Here is a 15774-nt window from a genome sequence, read left to right as displayed (position 1 = left end):
GTAGAAGTAAATGACAAAATTAAATGGCTTACTCGCACAAACTACAACAAAAAAAAGGTAGACTTGTCAAATACAAAATAAAATGAAATAAAAAAAAAGTTAAAGAAACATTTACAAAAAAACAAAGAAAAAACAAACAAACGACTTGCGTGTTCTGGGGTACCCCTATTTAGCCGGCGAAATGTAAGTCAGGCGACGCGTTGACGCGGCGGCAGGCGTTCAGCAGCAAAAGCAGATACGGGCAGCAACAGGTCAAGCAGTGGGACCGACCAAGGCTCGAGGGTAAGTAAAAGTAAAACTCCGAGTCATGTCAACAATCCTGTTACCGGCGAGTTAATTCCGTTGTTGTCAACATGCCGATCACCGCGGCTCGGCCCGAAAGCGTACTGCCGTAACACACCGCCCACCAAATTTCAGGTGAAATTTCAACTCGAAGGTCCTAGAAAAGCACAACAGAAAGATGAACAGAAGAAAATAAAGGGGCGTGGGAAAAGAATGTGTCACTGGAGCAGTCAGGGCTCAGGCAGCAGAGGAGATAGACGGACCACTGGTCGCGTGTACTCTCCAATAGGTGTCTTGACGCGTACTACTCTCACTGTTCCATCCTTGCCTGGGAACTTCTCGATGATGCGGCCGATCTGCCAAGATAATGGATGCGCCTGGACGTCCCTTAAGACTACAAGGGTTCTCAACTCCAGGTTGTCGGTTCGCTGTTGCCACTATTCCATATGTGGACTCTCTCGGTCTCCTTAGGGTGGGCGGACGCCTGGCTAATGCACCTGTGAGCCACCAATTCAAACACCCGATCCTACTTCCGTACAAGTCGTACTTTACCCAGTTGCTAATTGACCACCTCCACATAGTATACGCTCATGCTGGACCCCAACTTCTCCTGGCATTGCTGAGACGATGATACTGAGTCCCCTGCGCTCGGAGGCTTGTTCGATCTCGGGTCCATCACTGCGTCCGTTGCCACCGCCCTGAAGTCGACTCCAGCGACTATAAATCACCTTCTAACTCATCTGTCGAAATTGGACAAAATTCAAAGTAAATATCTCAGAATATGTCTAGGAGCCATGCATTCCTCACCAATAAATGCTGTCCAGGTGGAAGCCAAAATTATGCCTCTCAACATGCGACGATCGTTGATGGCTGGCAGATTTTTATCCTCCCGCATGGTTATTGAAAATCACCCTGTTATTGATCGTATCAGACACCTAACTATGCTTGCTAGCACAAATCGATACTGGCAAAACAAACGAACACCATTGCTGGTCCATTCTTTCTTAAAATTCTCAATTGACCCTCTCCATCCCCCCAAACCGCCATCATCGTATATACCTTACCCAAAATTTTTCTTTAATGTTTAGCCATACTTGCGTTATCGCGGATCCCTTAGCTACCTGAACGGTCTCATTTCCCTCCATATGTGGAAGAGGCAGCCATGAGAGGTCAATCTGACACGGCACTAACCTTATATACGGACGGATCCAAGCAGGGTAATCTGGTGGGCGCTTCATTTTTTGATCCTTGCTATAATTTTGCCGTACAAATTGAATGGGGTCGCCTGCATTTTTACTGCCGAAGCGTTAGCAATCTTGGAAGCTTTAAAGTATGCTCAGACTGTGAACCCTTTCGACTTAATTATATTCTCTGACGGCCAAAGTGTGGTCCATTCCCTTCGTAGTATCCTTAAAGGCAATCACTTTATCCGCAAACAGATTTTCAATTTAATATGTCAGTTCAAAACGTCCAACACTAACATTCATATAATCTGGGTAAAAGGACATAACGACAATGTTTACAACGATGAAGCCGATAGACTAGAGAAAGAGGTTTCATCTCGGTTGGAGATATTAGATCTCCTTTGTATAGGCACTCCTTGAGAACTTGGCGAAGGGAGTTTAGATCCACAAGTAATGCCAAGGTTTACAAATCAATTCAAACCCTTATTCCTCCCTTCCTGTGGTTCCGTTCTTTGAATTATCCCCGACATAATCCACCTCCGACTAAACCACCATAGTCTACCTGTCCACCTTTACAAAATTAAAATCCTTAATTCCCCTTACTGCTTCTGCAACAACTTAGTAGTCGCCAATGCCAACCACGTCCTTCTTGAGTGCCCTCTTACCGCCTCAGGCGGAGAAGCATTCTACAGGTCGCTGGTTATGGCCGGCATACCTCGTCCCATCGCAGTGTCCAATCTCCTATGTTACTCCCGCAGAACTGATGTAATTGAACCCTTAATTAAATACATTTACCGCAACAAAATCATAATATAATAGACGTAAAAAAAAGGAAGAAAGGAAAAGGGAAGAAGGAAGAAAAAGAAAAAAAAATATTTTTTTTGTTAAATAAAATTTTTCATAATTATAAACCATTGGCTAATATGACAAACATAAGGCCATAAATTAGCTTTCCTTAAAGTAAAGGTTAATAAAAAAAATAAAAAAATCACCTTCTTGCTTGGACACATGGACATTGTAGAGATGAGTGCCGGTTTTGTTGGATGAATTAGATGACAGGGACGGTGAGAATTTCTGATCTTGTTTAATTTGTTTTACATGAAAATAGGTTTAATTAAAATACATAGTTTGAAATAAACAACTATATACGACAGCCTCCTGTTTTACTGTAGAATGTATTTATTGGACGAAGTTTCAGACGTTTCACTTCCGCTACAAGTCTGAATTTGACTACTAATAATAATCCCGTACAGATCGTGGTCCGATTGACCAATTAACATTTTTCAATTAATTAATATTTATGAAAGGTATTGGTCGAAAAATGGCAAAAAGGAAGGAAAATTCGAGAGGTGAGGTTGAGATGGGAAGTTAGTGTCCGAGCGGCTCAAAGTCACGATGGCTCAAGTGGTAGAGTAGCGGCGTATTTAGCCAAAGATCGTGGGTTCGAATCCCGCTAATGACACTGACTTTTGTGTCTCAACCAATACTTTTCATAAATATTAACTAAAAATAATCAATTGTAATAAATGTACATAATTACTAGCTTAGACTGGTGGCAGTACGGGTTTGCGACGTTCGCCCCTACTTTTATTTTCATGAGCCATCCGGTATTAGAATTATGGTAAATTTCTCTTTTGGATCGTATTTTTTATGTTGAAAAATTCGATAATTCATATACTATTTTTGTAACATAACCCCGCTGAAAACACGGAATTCTTAAAATAAAATTAGTCAAAAATTATTTTTCTATTATTATTAATATGTAGTGATTAGTGACCGTTAGTCGATGATTATTCGGAAATCGTGAGATGCGGTCTGGTGTGATGTAGGTTTCAGAAAAACATTTTCTTTATGGTGCCTACGTTTCGATCTTTATTGAGATCATCTTCAGGGTCTGGGATTTACAAACATTGTAAACATTTTAACAAATACATGTAGGATGTGGAAAAAAGTGAATTTGTACAATGCAAAAAATTTTTTTTATTATATTCAATCAAAGGGCGTAGAAATACTTTTATATATTTTTTCAATATTTTTTGCATTGTATAAATTCACTTTTTTCCACATCCTACATGTATTTGTTAAATTTAAACAATGTTTGTAAATCCCAGGCACTGAAGATGATCTCAAGAAAGATCGAAACGTAGGCACGATAAAAAAATGTTTTTCTGAAACCTACATCACCCCAGATCGCATCTCACGATTTCCGAATAATCATTTTATTATTAATATAAAAATTATTTACATTTTATTTTTGAAAGTTTGGCAAATGAATTACAGTGAATTCTATGGTCTTAAGGACAACAAATCCGTTTATCGAACGGAAAAATTTGGTGTAGTACAGAACTGGGAAGTCAAAAAAATTTGGGTCAGTTGATAAACATAATTTAGAGGGTTCATTCAGCCTCGATTATTTGATTGCTTTATATGAAATTAACAAGTTTATTAGACCTACGATACGCCAGGTTTATTATTTTTTAAGATTTGAAATCGTAATAAGAAAAGATTTAGAAGTGCGTTTGTGTAACAAGTCCCTAATCCATTTTCCCATTTGCAGTTAAAATTTGATCAACTCGTTTTAATTTTTAGCTTTTTGCTCGACGCGTTATTCATTAACACGGATAAAGTACAAATGCGCGTCGTCAACGTTTCACTGAATAGTAAACAAGACGGATCCACACATTCCGCCGGTTCGAAGCGCCAATCCATTCGTCTTTTTGCATTGGGTAATTCTGAATATCCCGCCATTTTTAGATGGTAAAAACAAAAATCCTTATAGTTTTCCCTGAAATATTGCTGGTCGCGTTGTATTTTTGAAATAGGAAGCTCACGATTGACATGCTTCTTGCACCTGCATAGTACCATTTTTTTCCAGGTTACACAAGACAAAATAGAGACAGGGAGTAAGCAAGTAATGCACCTTGATTGCAATACAAAAATACGACCACACAAACTTTTCTTGTGCTTAAATACTAGGAGTGTTAATTTAAATGGGGTTTTTGCATGATTTGATATTTAGTTTGGTAACTAAACTAAATAAAAAAAATTCAGTTTTAAATAAAAAACGTCCCGATTCATATTGCGTAGTTCATTTTGATATTAATACTGGTAATAAATAAAAGGAAGATATAATTCATATAAAAGTAAAATTACATAACAGGATGATCAAAACCATTTAATCGGTTAATATCAAAATACTAGGAATAATGTAATTTACCTTTATAAAATTATGAATAATTAGTTTTCTATTACAGTTATTTATTAATTGACAATTAAATATTATGGGTTGCAAGCGATATTGTAATTTTTTACATGGATGTTTTTCAAAAGCCTTTTGTTGATTTTTTTTTCTAGCGAACATGACTTCTTACTTTTTCTATACTACGAATTGAAATTAACTTTTATTTATATAACATAATCCATAACATTTCAAAATAAAATTGGCATTATTTGCGAATATATCATCTCAATCTGTTCTTTCATTCTGCAGGATTGGATGTTGGGACGATTTTCTTTTAACTTTTTTACGTCTTAGCGTGGTGCAGTCACAATAATAACTTCACTGCACCTACTTTGGAGTGAGATCTTTTGCACTATTTGAAGGATCTTTAATGTACCAGTGGTACTCAGTGATTTGCAGGGTCTGCAGCCTTTGTGTAATTAACCACCGCATTCGCAAGGAATCTGTTAATCGTGTTTGACTTAAAAGCTGACATATTTAATATTGTTTCTTTCATAAGTAAATAAATGATTCCTGGCTTATTTAATTAATCTAAATAATTAGATTATTATCTCTTATACAGTCATCTAACTACAATAAACCTATGAAAAAAATCTCTTTTCTGAAAAAATCTCTCAATCCCAGCGAATGCTGTACCACATTCTCTCAGAATGTCTCAGGTAGCCATTGCCTGTAGAACATCAAGAGTGTTGCCAAAATTCTCAATCTTTCGTTCTCATTCTCTTTTTCTCTTTCTTCGTTTATCCACTTTCTCTCTCTTCTCTTTCTCTCTTAGCTCGCATATCTCCCTCTTTCTTCTTTTCCTCCCACATTCTCATTCTCTTTTCAGATCTTTCCTTTACTTCCCATTATCTCTCTATATCTATCTATCCATCTATTTATTTTTCTATCTACCTTCCTATCAATCTGTCCACTCCTTCATCCATCTATCTATCTATCTATCAATATACCTACCTACCTGTCTACATAACTCCCTACTTCCAATGCATGTATCTACCAACCTATCTTTTTAGCTGCCTGTCTTTCTATCTGTCTATCTATATATCTATCCACTTGTCTATCCATCCATCTGTATTTTATCTGTATTTTCCCTCTTTCTCTTTTTTCCCTTTCTCTCTCTTTCTCGTTCACTCCCTTTCTACCGCTCTCTTCCTCTTTCCCACTATCCTTCTCTCCCACTCTTTCTTTTCTTTTTGGTTCTCTCTATATCCTTCTTGCTATTTCTTCTCTGTAATTTTTCCTCTAACTTCCTCTCTCTCTCCTATCTTTCTTCCCTTCACTTTCTTCTTCCATGCTTCCCTTCTTCCATCCCTTCCCCTCTTTTCCACGCCCTCTCACTTTCTCTCGGTTTTTTCTTTCTCTTCTCCTTTTACTTTTCTCTTTCTCTCTCTTTCTTTATTTATTTCTGTCCCACTCTCTTTCTTGCTTTTCGCACTCTCTCCTCGTTTCTCTCTCTTTCTTATTCTCCTCTTTCTGCACTTATCTCCTTATTCCTCCCTTTTGCTCCTTCATGCTTTTATCTTTCTTTCTCACTTTCTCTTTTGTTCTCACTTTCAACCTCTCTTTCTCTTTCTTGTCGTTCTCTTTTTACCTAAGCCTATTTCTCCTTCTTTTCTTTTGATTCTCTTATCTTTCTCTCTTTTCCTCACTTTCTCTTTCGTTCTCACTCTCTTTGTCCCTGATTTTAATTTCTTTTCTTTCTCTTTTCATCTCTGTCACTCTTTCCCTCTCTCTCTTTCCCACTCTCCTTCTCTCCCACTCTTTCATATTTTCTCTCTTTCTTTTCTTTTTGGTTCTCTCTCTATCCTTCTTCCTATTTCTTCTCTGTAATTATTCCTCTAACTTCCCCTCTGTCTCCTATCTTTCGTTCCCTTCACTTCTCTTCTCCTTGTACTTTTCTCTTTCTCTCTCTTTATTTATTTATTTCTGTCCCGCTCTCTTTCTTTCTTTTCGCACTCTCTCCTCGTTTCTCCCTCTTTTTTATTCTACTCTTTCTCTGTTTATGTCCTTCTTCCTCCCTTTTATTCCTTCATGCTATTATCTTTTTTCTCACTTTCTCTTGTGTTTTCACTTTCAACTTCTCTTTCTTGTTCTTGTGATTCTCTTTTTACCTAAGCCTATTTCTCCTTATTTTCCTTCGATTCTATGATCTTTCTCTCTTTTCCTCACTTTCTCTCTCGTTCTCAGTCTCACTCTCACTCTCTTTGTCCCTGATTTTCCCTGCTTCTCTTTCTTTTTTCCTCTTTCTCACTCTCTCTCTCTCTTTCTCTCTCTCTCTCTCTCTCTCTCTCTCTCTCTCTCTCTCTCTCTCTCTTTCTCACTCTATGTACCACGATGACAGATAATTCACTGATGAAATATTCACGTTACCAATTCCGTAATTTACTATGTTTTTTACACATTATATTACATTTAATTGCAAATTTTGCCAATTTTTTACGAAATTGTTTCTTCATTATTTTACATTTCAATTAAATTATACTAGGTTAAATCGTTTAAAATATCGACAGTCGGTGATGAATAGTAAAAATAATAATTTCAATTTTCGTTGCTCATTATTCATATTAAATTTATGACTACGTATCTATCAAGATAAAACGGAGACTATTTAATCTGGTAATCGGCTAATATGTATTTATGCAAGAGCCCCCAAAGTATACTCGAAGATATATGCGATTAGGGAGGGAAAATATCTTGTGGTAGGCTAAAAATTGGGTTGTCCGTCTTTTGTAGCGGGCTACTCAGAAGACAGTGACTATACGAGCGATCTCAACTACCCCGTCGGCCAGCACGCGAATTCCTCGGCATCTCAATTCAGAAGTGCAGCTCACCAAATACCGACACCGCAGAGATCGCTCGAGACGTCGAGGGAGAATTCTTACGAGACAGACGAGCCTCCTCCGCAGCAACACCATCCACACCACCATGGACACCATCTTTCCCCTGGTAAGTCGACCACAGATCGAACATCGACTTATATACCGCACCTGCCGAATGGTAAAATATGGTACACTTTTGTATTTTTATCAATTTTATACACATAAAATATTATGTACTTATGTAATTTAGTTTCACATTGACCAGAGATAAACTAGAGTTGATAGAACCATAATAAATAATGCAAGTATGACAATTTAACCAGCGGAACGCAGTGTAATTAACCATTAACTTGCAGATACCCATCTCAACTCAAAAAGTAACATTTTCGAACAAATGTTATTACTTATTTTTACGATTGTTACAAAATTAAAGAGGAATAGGCGTTCTCTAACCTGGAATAAAGCAACTCAATTGAATTTCTACCGTTAAACAATAATTTTAATTTTTCTATTGTACACATAAGTTTCAAGTCTGTTGGTATCCTGTAAGTTCCAGACGCGGTTCTGTTTTTGGCCATATTGATAAGTGTGTTTTTAATAAAATGATCCCTGAAATGAAACAGTGACGAAAAAGTTATGTTACGGACAAAAAGCGGCCAGTCTTAAATAAGGATAAAACCTTGGAAATATGTTTAACATTAACGTTAATATCTTTCAATTAATTAAGGTTTTTAGTTGAGATAAAAAAGTCAGTGTCACGAGCGGGCTTCAAACCCACGATCTTTGGCTAGATACGCCGCTGCTCTTTCACTTGAGCTATCGTGACCTCGATCCACTCGGACACTAACTTCCCATCTCAACCCAACCTATTAAATTTTCCCTCCTTTTTGCCATTTTTCAAAGCTCTCCGTGGCCATTTCATTTGTCGCCGAGAATCAAATAGATTACACGACATTTGAAAAACTAGGAGGAATATTTTTTTCTTCTTCCTGCAATGCCAGTATTGCCCGATTCACCAATTAACATTTTTCAATTAATTGATATTTTTGAAAGATATTGGTTGAAAAATGGCAAAAAGGAGGGAAAATTCAAAAGGTGGGGTTGAGATGGGAAGTTAGTGTCCGAGTGGATCGAGGTCAGGATAGCTCAAGTGGTCGAGCAGCGGCGATTCTAGCCGAAGATCGTGGGTTCGAATCCCGCTCGTGGCACTGACTTTTTTATCATACTAAAAACCTTTATTAATTGAAAGATATTAATTGGTCAAGCGGACCACGAAAACTAGTGAATTAACGTTAATTTTGAGATGACCGGGATAGGGAAATAAGCCCGCCGCCGTAAAACGCCTCAGGAGATGATCGTCATTATCCAGCTATGTTAACAAAACAACAACCCAAAAAAAAATAATGACCATATCAATCCGTGAGTGACCAATATATTCTACAAATTAAGAATAAAAACTGAACTAAAGAGGACAGACACAAAATCGAAAGGTCTGAGACAAAATATCCACAAAGGAAAAACCGAATACTTGCGACTGAGAAGAAACAAGACATCAGAACGACGAGAGAAAAGTAAATGATTTATACGGTAAGGTAATTTAGGTAGAATGACATCGTCTTCCACGCATGCCCTGGAATTTCTCCTGAATCTACCACCAATTTGTATAGCCGTGTGCCATATTAACATTTATCTCTTAAACTGTGCTATATAGAAAATTTATGAATATAATTAGCAACTATATAAAATGTATTGAATCAAAAAGTAATATTAAACTGTATGTACTATTTATTCTGCGAGTAATGTTTAAAAAATAACATTTGCTAAATCAAGAGGATAAAGAAAAGGTATAGTAAAATTAATGAATAAATGGAGAACAACGTTTAAAAATTCATTTTATTTGGCTATTTAAAATTAACTAGTGTTTGGGAGTTGAGTTAATTTCATTAAGCAATGACAAAATGAAAGAAAACATTTTCGTTTCAATACATTTTATTAGGTTTTTTGGCCCGCTTGAACGAATAAATTCTTTCCGATTAATTAAGGTTTTGTTTGAGATAAAAAAAGTCAATGGCACGAGCGGGATTCGAACCCACGATCTTTGGCTAGATACGCCGCTGCTCTACCACTCGAGCTATCGTGACCTCGATCCACTCGGTCACTAACTTCCCATCTCAACCCCACCTTTTGAATTTTCCCTCCGTTTTGCCATTTTTCAAATTTCGTGTAATTTATTTGATTCTGAAAGAAAAATTTTTCGTTTCAATAGAGTGTAGTTCTTTTTGTACATTTGATTAGGTTTCTTGGCCCGCTTGACCGAATAAATTTTTTCCAATTAATTAAGGTTTTGTTTGAGATAAAAAAGTCAATGGCACGAGCGGGATTTGAACCCACGATCTTCGGCTAAATACGCCGCTGCTGTACCACTTGGTGCTATCGTGACCTCGATCCACTCGGACACTAACTTCCCATCTCAACCTCTTGAATTTTCCCTCCTTTTTGCCATTTTTCAAATGTCGTGTTATCTATTTGATTCTCGGCGACAAATGAAATGGCCACGGAGAGCTTTAGTGAAGTTCAACTTCATTTTGCTTATTACATTTTATTAGGTTTCGTAGTCCGCTTGACCAAATATATTCTTTTCAATTAATTAAGGTTTTGGTTGAGATAAAAATCTTAAGAGATATCTTTTTGAACATCTATTTTATTATATTATATTATTAATAAGGCAACAATTAAAATATTCAATCATAATTTTATTTCAGATTGATAAGTATATAATAATGCGAGAAAACGATACTTTTTAAAAATATGTCTTGAAATTTTTATAGTACAATTTTATAGTAGAATGTGTTTTTAAATACATTTTTACCCCTGTCTCTATGTCTTTTTTTAAACATTTTGTATGATGCCTGACGTATTTTCCTCTTTTTTAAATCCATTAATTTCTATTGTTTTTGTTTTTATCATTATAATTATTACGTAATATTAGTATATTTTAGTAAGTAGTGTATTATTGCTAAAATGAGACAATTTTTATTATATCATAAATTATCTGCTTTTATGAGCTGTTTTCAAATTATGAAGGGCTTGTAGCGTTATGTTGCCTATTTTAAAAGGCTTTAAGCTGCTGCCGAACACATCTGTACTTATGAACTTGACGTAAAGATTGGTATTATTTGGCAATAGGTATTTCTAGGTATTCGAAGGGAACCGTTGGGATAATATAAGAAAAAATCAAAAATCACTTATTATTTTCTTTGTTCATCTTCTAGCTACTCATTCGAAGGGAACCGTTGCGATAATATTAAAAAAAATGTTAAAAGTCACTTTTTGTGTTCTTTTTAGCTTAGTGATTTTTTTCTTGATTAGGTCAACCAATGCACACGAGAAGGAGGGGGCACAGGGACGATGACTACTATGGGGAACGAGGCGGCGATTCGTCCAGGTACATTGAATCGGACCAAGAACCACTTTACTACAATAGCAGACCTCGTAATCACAAAGAATCGTACAGGTAAGTCAGAAAAATAATTTCGAAACGTATTGTCAAACATTTTATCTTATCGACCAAATATACTATATTTATAACCACATGAATATTGTTTGTCAACACATCTTACATTTTTTTCAAATGATTATTCGGAAATCGTGAGATGCAGGTTTCAGAAAAATATTTTCTTTATCGTGCCAATGTTTCGGTCTTTATTGAGATCATCTTCAGGGCCTGGAATTTACAAATATTGTTTAAATTAAAACAAATAATATATAGTAAATATATTAAACAAATACAGTAGGATGTGGAAAAAAGTGAATTTATACAATGCAAAAAAAAAATTTATATTCAATCAAAGTATTTCTACTCACTCAGTGTTTGCTTTCTGCGTAATTGTGCCATTCTTGCGTGTCGTGTTGAGAGTGCCAGTGAGATATTGCTGTTTTATGTTTGTATGTTTTTTTATATGTTTATGTTTATATAAATATAAAACAGCAATATCTCACTGGTACGCTTCACACGACACGCAAGAATGGTACAATTACGCAGAAAACAACACTTTGAGTGAGTAGAAATACTTTGATTGAATATAAAAAATTTTTTTTTTGCATTGTATAAATTCACTTTTTTCCATATCCTAAATGTATTTGTTAAATTTAAACAATGTTTGTAAATCCCAGTCGCTGAAGATGATCTCAATAAAGGTCGAAACGTTGTCACGATTTGTCACGATAAAGAAAATCTTTTTCTGAAACCTACGTCACCCCAGACCGCATCTCACGATTTCCGAATAATCATTAACTAACGGTCACTAATCACTACACATTTCCACATTAGAAAAAACGAAACAAATTTTTCAAATTTAAACCATTTATTTTGAAAATTTTGTGGGATTCCTTTAATTTTCATCCAAAACGTCCTGTTATAGTCGACGTTATTTGCAAAAATTGATGAAAAGTTTAGAAATACGTGAAACAATTAATTTCCTAATAATTAAAATGCTAAATAAATAAATAAGAGATTAGTTGGAGACATGGAGCAGATTTCCATTAAAATTGTTTTTCAATTAAAAAAATCGTTGAAAATGTTTTTGACAACTATCTTGAAATCGGTTGTTCCAAATAAAAAACCGTTTGTACTTTTGAATTCAATGGCAAAATTGCCCTTATTATATAAGTTAGGATTTCAGGGTATAAAAAATAATTTCACATCATTTACCATCTGTTGACGCCTTGTACATAGGATTTTTCGTTACCACCGCAGGGTGAAAGTCAGATGGGTCAGGTCTGGAGAGTACCGAGGGTGTCGTATGACACCCAACTAAGCTTCATTATTCTTTCCTTTATCATTCTGGCTGTATGGGATTCTTGCATTGTCCTGGTAAAAAATTACACCTATTCTGTTCCTGAGAGCAGTTTGTTTCTGACCCTTTAGTTGAAGTTGGTTTAAGTAGATTTTTATGGTGGCGGTCTGGCCATGTGGTGTACTTCACCACACTCAAAGCATCATCTTGGTTGGGGAATATTTGGTTTTCGAATCGATGGAACTGGGTTGTTGTGGCTGCTTTTAGTACGACCTCCTGGTGTTTTTGTGCAGGATCAATTTTTCGTCGGATTTGACATTTCGGTCTAAAAACAGCTCTACTTTGTGCCGTCAAAGAAATGAAAAGAAAATTATTAGACGCTGAAGTTTGTTACCGTCGGTCAATTTATCAGGAACCATTTGCTCAGCTTCCACGTCTTCCCAAGTCGATGTAAGCTAGGGCGAATGGTTATCGCTTATGTTGAGCATTGTAGCAAGCTCCTGTCATCATTGATTAATCAGTTCGATAGTTTTCCTTAATTCTTTGCCATTCAAGAAAGAAAGTCTATCAGGTTCTTCTTCAGCTCCCTCATGCTCGAAAGAAAACTTTTTAAACCGCTTTTGGCAATGAACCACTTTTTGTTTCATAACTTTTATCAATTTTACGAGCTACATCCGCTGCTATATGTTAAGTGTTATGAACGTATCGCACTAATTTGTAATAATCTTCTGCGATCATACAAGGGTTGGTAAATGATTCATAGTACTTTATTAAATAATGTCATTTGGCGATTTATTATCCAAGAACAGTTTCAAAGTCGCTTTGTATTTTCACAATCCTTTGTCACAGAGTACGAACATCCTATTAAGCAACTCTGAAACATTCCCTTCTATCATACCAAGAGTATTAATTACAACCCGGCCGCTGAGACGTCACTTTACCCATGTCAACATAATTTGCACAGTTTGCGAAAATATTTAGAATCAGATGTATGTTTTAATAAAAATATGCCTGACGATAATTTCACGGTATGCCTATAAGAATATATGGACAGTACTAAAAATTTCTGCATTAGCACTGTAACAAATCTCATAAAAATTAGTCAGTGAATACATCCAGAAATTGCAAAACCTCAGGAAACACAATGCCCTGACGATATACTGAATACCAGGGCAAAAAGGCATTTTTGATAAAGATTAAGCAGACAAACTGTCAAGAGGAGGATCTACAAGAATATACATTGGTTTTGAATCTATTCATAGGAAAAAACCCATAGAATATTCCAAATCAGAAATCCAAAAAAGACAAAACAAGATGTGGATAAACTCTAGTGGTGCTAGACAAATGAAATCGCCACGGAGAGCTTTAGTGAAGGTATACTTCATTTTTACTTATTAAATTCACTAGTTTTAGTGAACCGCTTGACCAATTAATATTTTTCAATTAATTAAGGTTTTTATTTGAGATAAAAAATACAAGAAGAAGAGATTTGTCGCCGAGAATCAAATAGATTACACGACATTTGAAAAATGGCAAAAAGGAGGGAAAATTCAAAAGGTGGGGTTGAGATGGGAAGTTAGTGTCNCCGCTGCTCTACCACTTGAGCTATCGTGACCTCGATCCACTCGGACACTAACTTCCCATCTCAACCCCACCTTTTGAATTGTCCCTCCTTTTTGCTATCATTCAAATCAAGTCTACAAGCTCGGGTGCAGGTGGTGAAATTTACTCATATCGGTCTTTTCTTGGAGAGGAAGGTATTCTGTCAGATTTTTAGTCTGTGAAAAAGTACCCATTATGAAGAAACATAAGATCTATCTGCAATCGCACCTTGCATTTTCGATGTGTTCCTAATTTATAGACAGATAGGTTTTTAATGATTCTAAGTCACTAATGGCTATCTCAGTTGGTAGGACTGGATTTCATTGTAAAAAATCTGCTTGAAAAAGGTCGGAAATAAAAAGTGATGTACTCCCTATTGTTTTCAGATATTGGTTAGGTTGCAAATGCTGATCGCGCCTTACGAAGTTTTTCAAATTACAGAATATCTAAGGCTAAATCCTTTTCTTGTATAATAGTCGGATTCGAGCCTAGGGTATTCCATACCTGTTTCCCAGAAATCGGCAGTAAGAATGTATTGAATTTGCTAGTAAGGCGAGATGGATGTTTTTGAAAGGAGACAAATCGAAACACATTCGATCATTAGCATTTGCTGGATCATAGTTTTTGAATCCAATCATTTAAAGCTGGAGTTTAGCTTGCTACATAGTTCGCTTGAATAATTATTGAATTCAGTGACGAGGGTACCGCATATTAAGAAGTGCATGTAGTTTGGATTTTTTAAAATGAAAAGATGATGCAGAGTTTGATACCATAGGCCTCTATAGGTCCTCGGTTCTGGTGAAATTCCGTACCAAGAATGACCGCCTTGTCCATTGAGCATCCGTTAGATACAGTCTGTTTTTAATATACATCTAATTTTATAAAAACCGAATAATGTCCTGCTTTAAATGATAATGGGTAAAATTGAAACGCTGCGTTTTAATTTAAATGCGCTATATCAAGGACTTACATATTGTCTACTGTGACCTGGAAATGAACCAAGCTTGAGGTTTCAAAGTCTTAATTACTGAAGCATTTGAAGGTCTTCACCTGGTGTTCTTTTCAAACTACAGCAGTTTCCACCGCTCCTACTCACCAATACCTATCTAAGAGGTCGTTGCTTTAGAGTGAGAGGTGCGGCAATGAGTGCTCCGAGAAGACAGATCCAAGCCGGTGTCTCACAAGGGAGAATCTTAGTTTGATCCGATATACTATTTATTCTGCTGATCGGCTAATACATCCCAACTTCATCCGTGCAACCTACGCGGATGAATGCAATTTTGTCTCCGAACATCAATTTTACCAAAGCTACCTCCTACATCCACGAGATGTAAAACCTGAAAGGTAAAACTGAACCACGACAAAAGCACCGACATTACGTTCACGATTAAACCATCATCCTTCACCAAATCTATACGTTAACAGTAAAAATAGTAAAGAACCACCAATAGTTATACAAGTAAAATTTTATAGCTGCGCTATAGTTAGACAGTAGGCAGACTTTGAAATCACACTTACGTCTCAGGGGGAAAAAAAACTAAACAGACGACCTGGACAACGACAAAGTCAGGCATGACGGTAAAGAACAAACTATGACATTACTTGATCTTTTTGTACATAAGAAACGAATTTGTCGGGTATCACCACGCCATCTAACGTCCAACTAATCCACTCATTCTAATTCTTATAAATTGTCCTAACTTCTAACTTTGCCTCTAAGTTCACTACTACCAATGACTATTTATTTAGAAATCGTAAGATGCGGTCTGGTGTGATGTAGGTTTCAGAAAAACATTTTCTTTATCGTGCCAACGTTTCGATCTTTATTGAGATCATCTTCAGAGCCCGGG

The 15774-nt window shown here is 36.2% G+C and overlaps 1 protein-coding gene across 4 annotated transcripts in view; it reads left to right on the top strand.

Moving 5' to 3' along the window:
• Positions 1-15774, top strand: part of LOC106668030 (phorbol ester/diacylglycerol-binding protein unc-13-like) — a 210494-nt gene that overhangs the window by 171808 nt on the left and 22912 nt on the right. For all 4 annotated transcript variants that reach the window (XM_024224843.1, XM_014396429.2, XM_024224841.1 and 1 more), the window contains 2 exons: positions 7441-7653; positions 10896-11040. In XM_024224843.1, coding sequence (XP_024080611.1) covers positions 7441-7653; positions 10896-11040 — 358 coding nt within the window. The remainder of the gene's footprint in view (positions 1-7440; positions 7654-10895; positions 11041-15774) is intronic.

Source organism: Cimex lectularius, unplaced genomic scaffold (assembly GCF_000648675.2).
Source record: "Cimex lectularius strain Harlan isolate CLEC.00 unplaced genomic scaffold, Clec_2.1 scaffold88, whole genome shotgun sequence".
NCBI classification, from domain to species: Eukaryota; Metazoa; Arthropoda; class Insecta; order Hemiptera; family Cimicidae; genus Cimex; species Cimex lectularius.
Note: the sequence above shows the minus strand (reverse complement) of the source record. Positions and strands in the feature narration are given on the sequence as shown.